The sequence below is a fragment of the Micromesistius poutassou genome, assembly GCF_964030765.1.
Source record: "Micromesistius poutassou genome assembly, contig: SCAFFOLD_1098, whole genome shotgun sequence".
Lineage (NCBI taxonomy): Eukaryota > Metazoa > Chordata > Actinopteri > Gadiformes > Gadidae > Micromesistius > Micromesistius poutassou.
In genome coordinates this window covers 488-13,664 of record NW_028177810.1, presented here as the reverse complement: position 1 = coordinate 13,664, position 13,177 = coordinate 488, and the positions used below count along the sequence as shown (strand labels likewise).

General features: G+C 49.4%; 1 protein-coding gene across 1 annotated transcript; it reads right to left on the bottom strand.

The window, feature by feature from the left end:
* Positions 1-203: 203 nt before the first annotated feature.
* Positions 204-10,851, bottom strand: pag1 (phosphoprotein membrane anchor with glycosphingolipid microdomains 1; the record flags this gene model as incomplete). Its single annotated transcript, XM_084490730.1, has 5 exons — positions 204-3,474; positions 4,015-4,074; positions 8,710-9,252; positions 10,061-10,230; positions 10,722-10,851. Coding segments are annotated over 5 exons (1,371 nt in total), but the record flags the coding sequence as incomplete, so codon positions are not given.
* Positions 10,852-13,177: the final 2,326 nt, after the last annotated feature.

Below are 13,177 nucleotides of genomic sequence, written 5' to 3'. Positions count from 1 at the left end.
TTTAATAGAATAATTGATGCCATGGAATATATACATGCCTATAGAGGAAGCAGGAAGGGGGCGGGGCTAACACAGAGCCAGTAGCTGTCATAACAAGGTTAGCCTGGTGCAGAGAGTAGGGGCAACATTAAGAGCATGTTGCTGGTCCTGTGTGTGTGTGTGTGTGTGTGTGTGTGTGTGTGTGGGGGGGGGGGGGGGGAGCATCTCCACTTAAAGGGGTTTCTTTTGCGTGTGTGTGTGTGTGTGTGTGTGCGTGTTTGGAGGGGGAGAGCAAGGGAGCATCTCTTCAGCTTGTTTTGAAGTCTGCACCACCATTTAAAGCAGTGTGTGTGTGTGTGTGTGTGTGTGTGTGTGTGTGTGTGTGTGTGTGTGTGTGTGTGTGTGTGTGAGAGAGACAGAGAGAGATGCCTTGGTTAGATTTGGCACTAAAAAAACACTTGCCCTATGGATTTATAGCAAGCATCCAGCACTGTGTGGAGCGTTATCACGCACTGAGCTGCCCTTTACACCCGTCAGATGAAGGACTAATGTATTAAACTGCCATGTGTTTTCCCTTTTTACGAGGGACCGGGGGGGGGGGGGACGGTAGCGAGGCCTCCATGGCGTGCTGCTCGTGTGCGATACGGTCCTCACTTTGACACGTAACACACATGGAAGAGTGGAACATTGGACGTTTACAAAGAAAACATGGAAAAACGGCGGATTCCATGTCGTTAAGACGGTAGCAGTCATACAGGGCGTGGATTGCAGTTCGCGGATGTGGCGCGTACGGGCACGCGCCTCTCCGATGAACAAAACAAAACTGTAGTCTTGATACAACAATACCATATTCCTATACGGGTGGAGAGAGAGAGAGAGAGAGAGAGAGAGAGAGAGAGATGTGAAGGAGTTTCATCTCTCCCCTCTCTCTCCAGCTACGGATGGATTCAACTGTAAGCGACAACAATGAGCCTGCGGCCATTTTGTAAATAAACATCAAACAACACACAGACATAAATTCTACAGCTTTTAAATAAAGTACCGTGAGTCAACTGTGTGTTACCGATGCAGGTACCGAATCAAGGTACCATTTTTTTTTTGTTTTAACAACTGATTGGAAAATACTTTTGAGTACAATACAGAGGTATAGATAGATAAACCAATAGACAACAGGTTTTTTTTTGTATATTCCCTTAAAACAACATTACAGACATACATCAGTGCTAACTTATAAAATCATATTCAACCACTATGGACATTGTACAATATAAGTAAAAGCATACATCAAATTCATAGCGAGGAAAATGACAATGCATGGCATATCATCAGTACAAACTGTCGATATTCTGTTCTTTTTTTTCAGAGTGCTAATAAGGCAATGGAGATTCAAATTGTACAACAATGATAGTAGATTATCAACAGGAGGTCCCTACGAAGCGCCATACGAATGCTGTACCATTAGAGTCAACCAATAAGCAAAAGATCTGCCAATTGGATTAAATACTGAACGTCTCTACATGAGGCTGAGCAAACGGCCAAAGATATCTGTAGTAAAAACAATCAAACAATGCGTAGTATACATCCATACCAGATTGCAGTTTCACTTTTTTCTTATTCTTTGGACACTAGTCCCGACATTTTGAAACAACAAAAACATGTTTACAATAGATCACATTATGTAACCATAGTTACACCAAGATTGTTTCCTTTCAGACCGTATTTGTTTTAAGTGGCCGAGATCTGTACCGTGCCATCTGTCAGTGCCTTTGCCAACAGACCTTTCCTTAGGTCACCTGATTCCTACTCTAGAACTGATTCACTTCCTCTCACAGATGTACCACAGAAGGACACCAAACAATCACATGACACGAAGCACTTTAAAATAAATATGAATCTGTTCAAAAATATACCATGAGAAAAAAAAAAAACCTCTACAAACGATATGCAAGAGCAATACAATGTGTACAAATGCTCCATTGATTTTAGGTTTCAGCATTTCTCAGATTTTTTATGTTTTCATTGTAGTATTTTCAAAAGTCTCGCACGGCTGCATGTTTGGGCGGCAAATAAAAACCCCAGACTTCCCACCTCGTACAGTAGCACCCCTTTTAAATGTTCACCCAACAGTCACCAGGGATATCCGTCTAAACTGACATCGTTGGTCACGGCTGAAGAAAGAACCGAGCTGTGATTGGCTGAGACCTTAGCATGCTGTACCCAGTTAGCGTGCCAAGTAGCCAATTGGTGGCTGTTATCCAGGGGAAAACCACGACCAGTGGGAGCTGTCACTCAGACAGAGGAAAAGCTAGGCAACACGGCACCCCGACTGCTCAATAGAAATACATCTGTACTGAAACTCCTCTTAAAAATCGGCACGGACACGAGTTACTAATTTGCAGCTGCCCTATTCAAACTGTGAGTATATATCCTTCATAAGTGCATAATAGGAATGCTATGGCACTGAGTTCTCTGGTAGAGCTTAGCCTGAACTAACATTGGAGTTGCTGCTTCAATGTTTATACGTTTTTAATAATGACACACTAGAATTTGGACTATTCTAGTCTGTCTTCGTGTTTCTCGCTATTTTCACTACAACGCTCCTTAATCGAGGATCTCTTTTTGTAGACTTAAGTTAATCATGTGTGTGTGTGTGTGTGTCGTCAACAGAGGTTAATATGTGTTGAATAAAATCATTTTAAAAAGTGCCCACCTCTATATAGTGAATGCCCAATTACTGTGGCACGACTATGTCGAAGGTTGTCAAAAGTACCAATTCACCCGGACCGATAAGAGCATCCAAAGGGCCAGACATGTATCCGTTAAAGCGTACCAAAGCAGTTGAAAGAAAACACTCAAGTACTGACGACGAAAAACTAAAGATGAAAACAACACGGGGACGTCAAACCGGGAGAGGAGAGACGACACTCTTCAGTCTTTTGGCGAAGTCCCCACTAGATGTTGACCTATAACCCACCCCCCAGGGGGGGGGGGGAACCCAAAACGCCCGCTTCCTGCACAGACAGGAAGTCAGAGCCGCGAGGTTTCCGGGCCCAGGACCATCTCCCCGAGGCACTCGTAGTCGGGCTCGGCCGCGACGCCGTCCGGGCCCCCCGTCACCCCGACGGGCGACACGGCCTCCCCCTCCTCCCCCTCCTCCTCAGGGCGGGGGGGGACCTGGGCCTTGGGGATGCGGATGGTCTCGTAGCAGGGCTCCGTGGACCCGGCGCCGCCATCGCCGCCGCCGCCGCCGCCGCCGGCGGGGTCTCCCTCTCCCCCCTCGCCGCCCTCCTCCGCCCCGTCTCGGGGGCTCTCGGGCTGCGGGTACATGTCTCTGACGGTGGCGTACAGGTCGCTGGACGACGACGCCGGCACCATGCCGTTCATCTCGGCGATGCTGGTGTAGTCGTGCTCCCGCTCCTCCTCCTCCTCCTCCTCCTCCTCCGTCTCGGGACCGCCAGCGCAGTTGGACTTGTCCACCACGGAGTACACTGCAGACTGGAGGAGAGGGGGGGGGGGGGGGGCGTGTCAGGGACCTGTATAATACTGCTCACCTAGTCGTCTGATTCCTAGAGCTTTTCCTTGACCAGCCTGTCCGGTTGTTGTCTTTTAGAAACTGTTCTGTTCTGGCTGCTTTTCAGTATCTGGTATCTTAGGTCTGTGCTTTTGTTTGATTGTTCTCACGTTTCAGTCGTTTGGGATAGAAAATGACGACGGTGATGTTAACACTTTATTATTTCATACCAAGCTGCATTACGCGTCTAGCTTTTAATGTGAATGTCCGGTCAAGCCGAACGTAATTGTTGCTGGTTGTGGTTCTTCGACGTGGAATTGCTCTTGTGTTAATTCTTTGCCCGCCTGTCTTTTGTTAAGACTAGGAAGTAAACTCTGCTCCCCCAATTCACACACTTTTGGAGCAGAATCTTTTTTCTGTGATGGCAGATGATTTCCGAAATGCAAATCAGCTGCCATGGAGGAACCGGGGGAGGCAGTCGAGGGGGGGGGGGTAGAAAACTGTCGAGTTTAGCAGACACCTACCTCATTGTCTGCCATAATGTGGTTCTCCAGGCTGGGTGAGGGAGACAGAGACGAGTAGGACTGCGAAAGGAAAAAAACAAAACAGAAAAACGGGATCGATCATTTTTTTGTGTGTGGCAGCCAGAGAATGGAAGAGAAAAAAAGAAATGAAAATGAAAAAGACAGTCTGGAAAAAAAGAGTTGGAGACATGGAGGCTGACGGTGTAATCAGCAGATTCAAGGAGAGATTGTTCTGCGCTGCGGATTCATCGTGGTGCTCTTGTAGTACTTTCAGAACAATTTGAATGTAAAACGGAACTGTTTTATATTCAGATGGCTGGCTGTTCCTCTCTGGGCGTTGATAGTCAAGGTAATAATAGTAACAAAAGTCCCATTAAAGTCAGCAACTTCATAGCTCTGAGGAAGTTGGTTTAATTTCCAATATCATTTAAAATGTCAACCTGGAATATAAGACAATGGCAATAAAAGCTTTCAGAGGCTATTGCTCAAAAAAATTCATAACCAAATGAAAACCGATTTTTCTTATCGCTGACGGCTGCGTTACATCAAAGGGTTAACCCGTTTAAACAAAGCAATTTACAACAAACAAATGACACAAATGATCCCGCAACGGGACGCAGCACACCCGACCCGTCCGGTGTGATTGTGTCACTCGGTTGTGACGCTGATGTTGCGATCGCTCATTCATTAACCAAAAGCCCAGATTGAAAGTCGATAGGGGCTGACAGAGTGTGTGATGTTTTGGTGCACTGCCTCTGTTAACTCTAACGTGCACTGATCGACGGCCAACGCCATCAATCAAGACACGCGCGTCTGACAGCATCGCCCAACCGCCCAGGAGACCCGACGGGGGGAAAAAAAAACGTCAATAGCCCTGCATGATTGCTATTAATACTTCTTTTACATCTTGAATCCCTTTTAGTGCGATTTGTTAGACAAAAGAAGCACTTCAAATCAAAGGGGATCTCGCGGAACAGACAGCAGAGGGAGAAAGGCTTGAATAAAATGGCAGTTGGTCAACAAATGACCGGCCGACCATCAAGACCGTGTTGTAGGCGGGTTGTCATGCCTCAGTGCTCGGGAGAGGTGGGGGGAGGGGGGGGGGAGGGGGGGGGGGAGGGGGCGAAGGCAGGAAATTTGTCTTAGCGAGTCCATCCATCAAACCATCTGCCCCCCCCCCTCCCCCCCATCTCCCCCCCCCGTCTCCCCGCCTCCCTGCCCCCCCCCCCCCCCCCGGCTCCTCCCATGAGTCACAGCGGCAGCGCAGGCACGCCCCTACCGGCAACAGTTCTCACCGTTTTCCCCGCCTTAAACAAATCGATACGGGCGATTCTTTGACCGCCATTGGTAGTCCCCGGTTGTCCGGAGACATGATTACTTTTTATCGATCGGCCGTGACCCTCGGAGACGGCGGGGGTGAGGGCGGGGTGAACGCCTCGACGTCTGCCCCTTAATTAGCCGACCAATCAGGCGGATTGCCCCCCCGGGGGGGGGTGGACGTTGAGGCAGTGGCCGGGTGACGGGAACGCCAGCGAGGAACGTTCCAGACCGGGGGGACGTCCCTCCAGACGTTCGTATCCTCGCATATCGTCAGAATCACAGCCCCCCCCCCCCTCCCCCCCCACCCCGAGTCATCGCTCAAGTATGATTAAAACACCAATCTCATCAAGCCCACTGCACGGCCACTAGAGTACGTGTACTTTGACAGTTGACGTATCTTTAGCCAATACCCGAGACACAAGTCCATAAAAATGCGCAGGCTTTCCGTGCCTTATAAAAGCGCATAAACACACCCTCATATTCACACAGAGACATAGTCAATAAAGTAATCCACACACACACACACACACACACACACACCCACACACACACAGGCAATCACACACGTCCTCTAACTCCAGTCCCTCCCTTCAGCAACAGCCTGCAACATGCAGCCCTTCAGCCCCGCGGGGCTGTGTGGTTTAGTATTCCGGTCTGTCGGTGAGCCTTGGCCGTGTGAATGTGCAGCAGCAGCCCCACCGACCAGGTCAAATTCATTTCCTGCTTCTGCCGTCAGGAGACTGCGAGGCATTGCAGGTGACAGCCAGCCAACCGATGGCAAAACACGAGTTTTTAGGAGGAGTTATTCCGGTCCAATCTTTGTTTTAGGAAGAGTTCTGTTTGTTTTTTGGGTGGAAGCGAGTGAGCGGAGGGGGGGGGGGCAAAGGTGAAAACTGAGCTTTTGATGAAGAGGGGAGAAGGAGAGGGAGAGAGAGAATGGAGGGACTCTCTCTCCCATTAAAATACATACTGTATATGTATGTGTGTATGTATGCATGTGTTAATGTATGTGCGTATGCAAGTGCGTCCGTATGTATGCATGCGTATGCAAATGTGTGTGTGTGTGTGTGTGTGTGTGTGTGTGTGTGTGTGTGTGTGTGTGTGTGGGGGGGTGTGCATGTCTTTCTTTAGCTGATGTCATCCATCACCAAGCTAGACTAACTGTCATAGTGATAGGGGCCAGCTGGCTCGCTCTCTCTTTCACACACACACACACACACACACACACACACACACACACACACACACACACACACACACACACACACACACACACACACACACACACACACACACACACACACACACACACGCAGCCTGCCTGACACTTGCATTACTCTATCTGTCTGACAAGACAAATGAGGGGCAGCCTGTGGTCCTTGGCAGACATAACGCCCGGTACACATAGGGTTAACCTTAAATCAACCCTGGGGAGTCCCTGCTGGGTGGAATATGTGGAGGCACGCAAATGACATTCTGGCTGTGAGTGTGTGGGTGTTTGTCTCATGCGGGGGGGGGGGGGGCAGGGGGAACGGGGGGGCAAAAATGCTAAACAAATGCTGACTATGCATTCCTCGTCCTGGCGTATGTATATATGCAAGCACAATTTGTTTTTATTTGTCGGATATCGGATGCAAATGTGTACGTGCGAGGCATGTGGGCCTGTCTGTGTGTGTGAGAGTGTGTGTGTGTGTGTGTGTGTGTGTGTGTGTGTGTGTGTACATACACATGAATGTGTAACACTGTTTGTCTAAATGTGCGCCTGGGTGTATGTGTTTGTGTGTAACGCGCTGTGTGTGTGTGTGTGTGTGTGTGTGTGTGTGTGTGTGTGTGTGTGTGTGTGTGTGTGTGTGTGTCTGGCAGCACACTGGGGCACTGGGGTTCAATAGTTCCGGAGTCAGACAGTGCGGTCCCGCCCAACGGCAGCATCAGTGGTAATTAACTAATTGGAGCCAGCCAATGAAACAAAGGAAAATGAACATCAAGCAGGAGAGAGGAGGTGAGGGAGGGGGGGGGACAGCTAAGAGAGGGGAGAGAGGGGAGGAGATAATATGAGAGGAGAGGATAGAAGAGAAAGGAGAGGACAGAGGATGAGAGGAGAGGAAAGGATGGCAGAAAGGAGAAGAGAGGATGAGAGGAGGGGAGAGGAAATGAGGACGAGAAAGGAGAAAACATGAGAGATGGGGAGGTGAGTTTGGAGAGGGGGGGGGGGGGGGGGAGGAGGAGGAGAACGGAAAGGTGAGAGGGAAGGAGCAGCAAGGGCCGAGGGACGGAGGAGAGAAGGAGAGGATATGAGGGGAGGGAGGAGCCGATGTGAGGAAAAGGAGAGTGAGAGGAGAGGGGAGTGTGGAGGTGAACTAGGGAACAGTCTGGAGATTTAATAGACAAGATACTACAATACTCACAGCATGCTGTCCTTTGCACACGCACACACACACACAGACACAGACACAGACACATGCACACATGCAGACACACACACACACACACACACACACCAAGAATAACAATAAGGAGTGGTGAAAGTGCACACCTCCCTCTCCCACTGACTCACACATCCACACAAAGAGTCATGGATGGTTCTGCTCCTTCCTCCCTCTGCTCCCACCTCCCTTTCTATCAACCTTCGCCTTTGTTATTGTCCTCTTTCTCACCTCCTTCATCTCTCTCCACATAGATCCAGCTCCCTTCTCCCGGCACTCATCTCCACAGTCCAAGTCTCCAGGTGCCTTGCCTCTCACTCCTCTTCTCTATTATCACCTCCTCCTCCTCCTCCTCCTCTTCCTCCTCTTTATCTCCATCCTCGTCTTTCTACCCTGCTGTCCTTCTTCAGCTCGGTACTCGCTGACATTATCAGTCTCTGTTCCTTCTCTCTCTCTCTCTCTTTCTATATGTCATTCTTTCTTTCCCTCAAATTATGTATGAGAAATATACATGTTTAATTATATATATACACCACACACAATCTCTCAGGGAGAGAGATTGTGTGTGGTGTATATATATAATATATTATATATATATATATATTCTCTCTGGGAAAGGTCACACAGAGAGTAGTACAGAGAGAGAGAGAGAGAGAGCGAGAGAGAGAGAGAGAGAGAGAGAGAGAGAGAGCGAAAGAAAGAAAGAGCGAGAGAGACAGAGAGTAAAATAAAATCGATTTTTGACAGTTTCTAGTTAATATTCTATTTCTGTGTTTTGTTGGAAAGTTGGAAAGTTGGAAAGTTTAAAAGGTCGAATAGTAACAAACACGGACACGTGCGTGTGTGCGCATCTGCGCACACACACACACACACACACACACACACACACACACACACACACACACACACACACACACGCACACGCACACACACACGGCGGTTCTCCCCGTACCTCTCCGTTGCCCGGCCCGGCGTGCGGCGGTCCGTTCAGCGCCAGCGGCTGGTTGTCGTTGATGTCCAGCACCTTCTCAGGCAGCGGGGGGGGGACGTCCTCCTCGGGCTCCCTGCCCCCCTCCGGCTCCCTGCCCTCTGTACCTCCACCTCCAGCACCACCTCCACCACCACCACCTCCACCTCCACCTCCACCGCCGCTATAACCGGAGCTCCTCTTGGCCTCCATGTTGGCGCTGTGCCGGCTCTTCTTCTTCAGGTCCACCGAGGCGTACTCCACGCCGGCGCACAGGGGCCCCCGCTCGGGGGTGCAGGGGCTGGGCCCCGGGCCCCCCCCGGGGCCCCCAGGGCCGGGGCTGGGCCGGCCGTTGGGGACGGGCGGCGGCGGGCAGTTGGGGGCGACGTGGGCGGAGCCGTTGTTGAGGCTGAACTGCCGCGGGGGGAGGCAGGCGGCGGGCAGGCGGTGCTTCAGCTCCTTCACCGTCTCGTACAGGGAGTCCTCGGCGCTGAGGTCGCGCGACGCCGCCGCCATCTCCTTCACCACCTGTGGGAGGGGGGTGAGGGGGGGGGAGGGGGGGGTGAGGATGGCGTTGGGGGGGAGGGGGAGGAGGGAGGGGGGTGAGGACGAAATAAGCAATTTGCTTCCTAATCCATTATTGGATTGGTCAAATGACCCTGGCCTATCACTACTGTTAAGATCAAATATACATTACTCTTCATCATTGTGTCATTGTTTCTAACGCGTGCTGTGCCAAATGCATTGAGGGACAGAACATTTAAAAGGTCCCATATCATACCACCAGGTGTCCATCTAGATGTGTGACGGGATAGATGAGCAACGTTTGCATACAGTCCACGGGGTAGGCTGGTACACTGATCTATCCCAGCACACAGTCTAGGTGGACACGCCCACTCGTGACGTCAGAAGAGGCCGATTTTCAAAACGGCTTGTAAGGGCTAATCCCACTCACACCCTGGTGGTGTGATGTGGGACCTTTAAATGAATAAGTAACATCCTAAGAATGAATAACCTTCACGGCTTCAAGGCTTAGCCTCCTTCATCTCTCTCCACATACATCCAGCTCCCTTCTCCCGGCACTCATCTCCACAGTCCAAGTCTCCAGGTGCCTTGCCTCTCACTCCTCTTCTCTATCATCACCTCCTCCCCCTCCTCCTCCTCCTCCTCTTTATCTCCATCCTCGTCTTTCTACCCTGCTGTCCTTCCTCAGCTCGGTACTCGCTGACATTATCAGTTCCCTGTTCCTCTCTCTCTCTCTCTCTCTCTCTCTCTCTCTATGTCATGTGCCTGTCCCGCTGGGGGGGGTGGGGGGGGGACGACTGAAGGACCCCACCTCGTAGGTGCTCTCTCCGGCGGCGGGGGGTGCCTCGCCCAGGGCCGTGTTGGGGGGGATGCTGGGCAGCTCGCGGTCCTGGGGGCACTTGGAGGAGCGCAGGTCCGTCTGGCTGGACAGCAGCTCCTCCGAGGGCTGGGGGCTGGTGTCCACCTGGGTGTCCGTCAGAACTGGGAAGGGGGGGGGTCATTTTAATAGGGTCATTTTAATTTTAATTTTAATTTTTTATATATATTCTTTTATTTTTGGAATATCTTATTGTATTGGACCACTTGCTTTATTGTTTATCGTTTATCCTTTATTATTTGTAAATATCGTGCGCAGAGAAAACCAAGAAAAATTCCTCATATTATATGTGAAAAAATGTATTTGGCAATAAAACCTTTTCTGGTTCTTATATATCTATATATCTATATATCTATATATCTTAAGGAGTCGACCAGGCTTAACCCTGGACGTCGAGTTTCGAGGTATAGTTATTGCTATTGATGATTATTAATGTCGTGTCGCTCATAGTTGACGTTATGTATCTTATAGTGAACCCTAATGGTGAGGCTGGTGCTAGTTGTGAACGGTATAGTGCGCGCTATGGCTAGTTAATACTGAGTAATGAATGCTGCACGCTAAAGGTCAGGGGTGCTAACGGGGGGTCCAGGCTCACCTGTACCGCTGGTGAGAGGGCCGTTTTGAGAGGTGCTGTTGGCCGGGTCGGTGGCGGGGCTGTCTACGGACTGGGTGAACGTCTCTCTCTCCGACACCTGCTGCACAGCGTTAGACAGGCCCAGGGTTAGCTTTAGCACGGCGGGGTGACAACGTCAAACGTGAACCCTGGATAGCGTTTAAAAGATGAACTTGAAACGTGGTTTCAGTGTTGCTGGGCTTCTGGGTGAAATGAGCTTTTCGTTTGAGACTTTGTTCAACGGGGTCTGATCCTATGGTTTGCGGCGCAAAGCTTCTGTGCGACTTTTCAACAGCAACGACAGACTTATGCGCATGTTTAATTGGCCTGATAACATTTTCACAAAATTAGCCGACACGGCGGTTTCGTGAATTAGAAGTGAAGCATCCTGACGTGAAATAAATACAATCGGTAATATCATGTAAATTAGCTACGATGCTTGTCATTAATGCATACAAAGGATTTGCATAATGAGGTCCAAGGATTGCAATCTAATCAGCGGTTGATAAAGCAAACCAAACCAAACGGATTGAGGACTTGAATGAAATGACACAGCTGTACATCATTATGTTAATTACAGCGATGCCCTGCAATGGTGCAGTGTGATTGTGATTAGAGAGACTCAGACAGGAAAGACAAGAGGAAGTTGAATTAGTAGAGGTTTCTTAACTATAGCTTTTTACCCTTTTGTTTTTTCGGATGTAATCCAAGCTAAAATATGATCATTGACCTTTAAAAGGGTTTCAAAATGAAGTGATTTGATGAGTGAAGAAGAGTATACCAATAGGCTACTTTAGAGCCCAAATAAACAGAATTTTTGCCAACTGTAAAGGCAATCATTAGCAAGATTCTCAAAACCCAAACTCAAGCATTGCTTTAATCTCGACGATCACTGCAATGCCTTTGTTGTGTAGAACCCCAGGTTTAAAAAAGCATAAGGAAAAATGTTTTCTGTCTGTCTTTTTTGTTATTTTCTTTTTCTGTCCACCTTCCGGAGTGACGGAGTGATATAGAATAAAAAACATACAGCCCAGCAACGCCCCCTAGTGGCCACCTAATATTATAGCTATACCTGGTGTATCAAATATATTGTTCAAGAAGTATACATATATATAAAGATAAAAAAGATATGGAGGTATTATAATATGACTGTGTATGATAAACTAACAAGATGGGATTTACAAAACATGCATTGCTTATCTCTTTTCATCTTCAACCAAAAGAATAAAAGGAAGCTATTAAGGGTATGTGTCTGATTAATGGGATATAATTGTCTTCCATTGTTCATTAAAGAAGATAAGATCCACTTCTATGAATGGAACCTTTTCACCGAGACGTTCCTCATTCAACAAACACAACAGGTGTCCCTCACGACGCTAATTATGGCTCTGCTCCTCTCATGTACCGGGGCCCGTAACCCATGGCGATATCTTCCAACAGAAGAGTCCGCACGTGCTGCAACTACCCGTATGAAGAGACAAGAGCCGTAATTAGAGCTATGAGTGACACTACTACGGCATTTATCCTACGACGATGCGTCGGTGAAAAGAGACCTAACGTAGCGTCACGTGGCCGGGAAAGCAGGTGGCCGCTGGGACGCCCAAACGGTCCTCATTTATATCGCGTTTTTACGCGAAGCGCTTTACAGTGTTGACTGACATTCACCCATTCATGCACACAATCACACACCGACGGCGTGAGTCGACCACGCAGGGTGACAGCCGGCTCGTCAGGAGCAATTAAGGGTGAGGCGTCTCGTTCAGGGGACACCACGTCACTCGACGCTTAGGAGGAGCCGGGGATCGAACCAGCAACCTTGCGATTACCAGCCAACCCGCCCTACCTCCGGAGCTAATGCCGCCCCCCAGCGAGACGGATTGGCAATTAAGCAAAACGGCGGCTAGCCTGTTAGCCCCTGACAGTTTGGCACATCTGAATGAATCCGACCGTCGTGAAACAATTTGAACACTCGGCCACACGGCAGCCACAGGTTGGCCCCCCGGTCACTCAGAAGTCAGTGGTAACCGAGGACGCATGCAGACCCACACACACGCACGCGTGTGTGTGTGTGAGTGAGTGAGTGAGAGAGAGTGTGTGTGTGCGCATGTGTGTGTGTGTGTGTGTGTGTGTGTGTGTGCGTGTGCGGTGCGTGTGTGCATAGGATGACCAAAGTATAATTCAGCGCTGTCATTTGGTCATTAGCCGGGCGTTAGTCACAGTTAAGTGGTGCTTGAGGCGAGTCCTAAAGCGGCGACCTAATGGGGGAAGGGACCCCTCTAATGGTGTGGACATCTTAGGAGGACATAGGTGCAAGCCATCCACAAGGAGCTGACACCGAGGAGGGCTATGGGTCAACTGCATCCACATGGAGGGGGTGTCACCAACGCGCTTCTCAAACTTCTCAAACGCAAATTTAAAAGGAACTGAAATCCAAGATG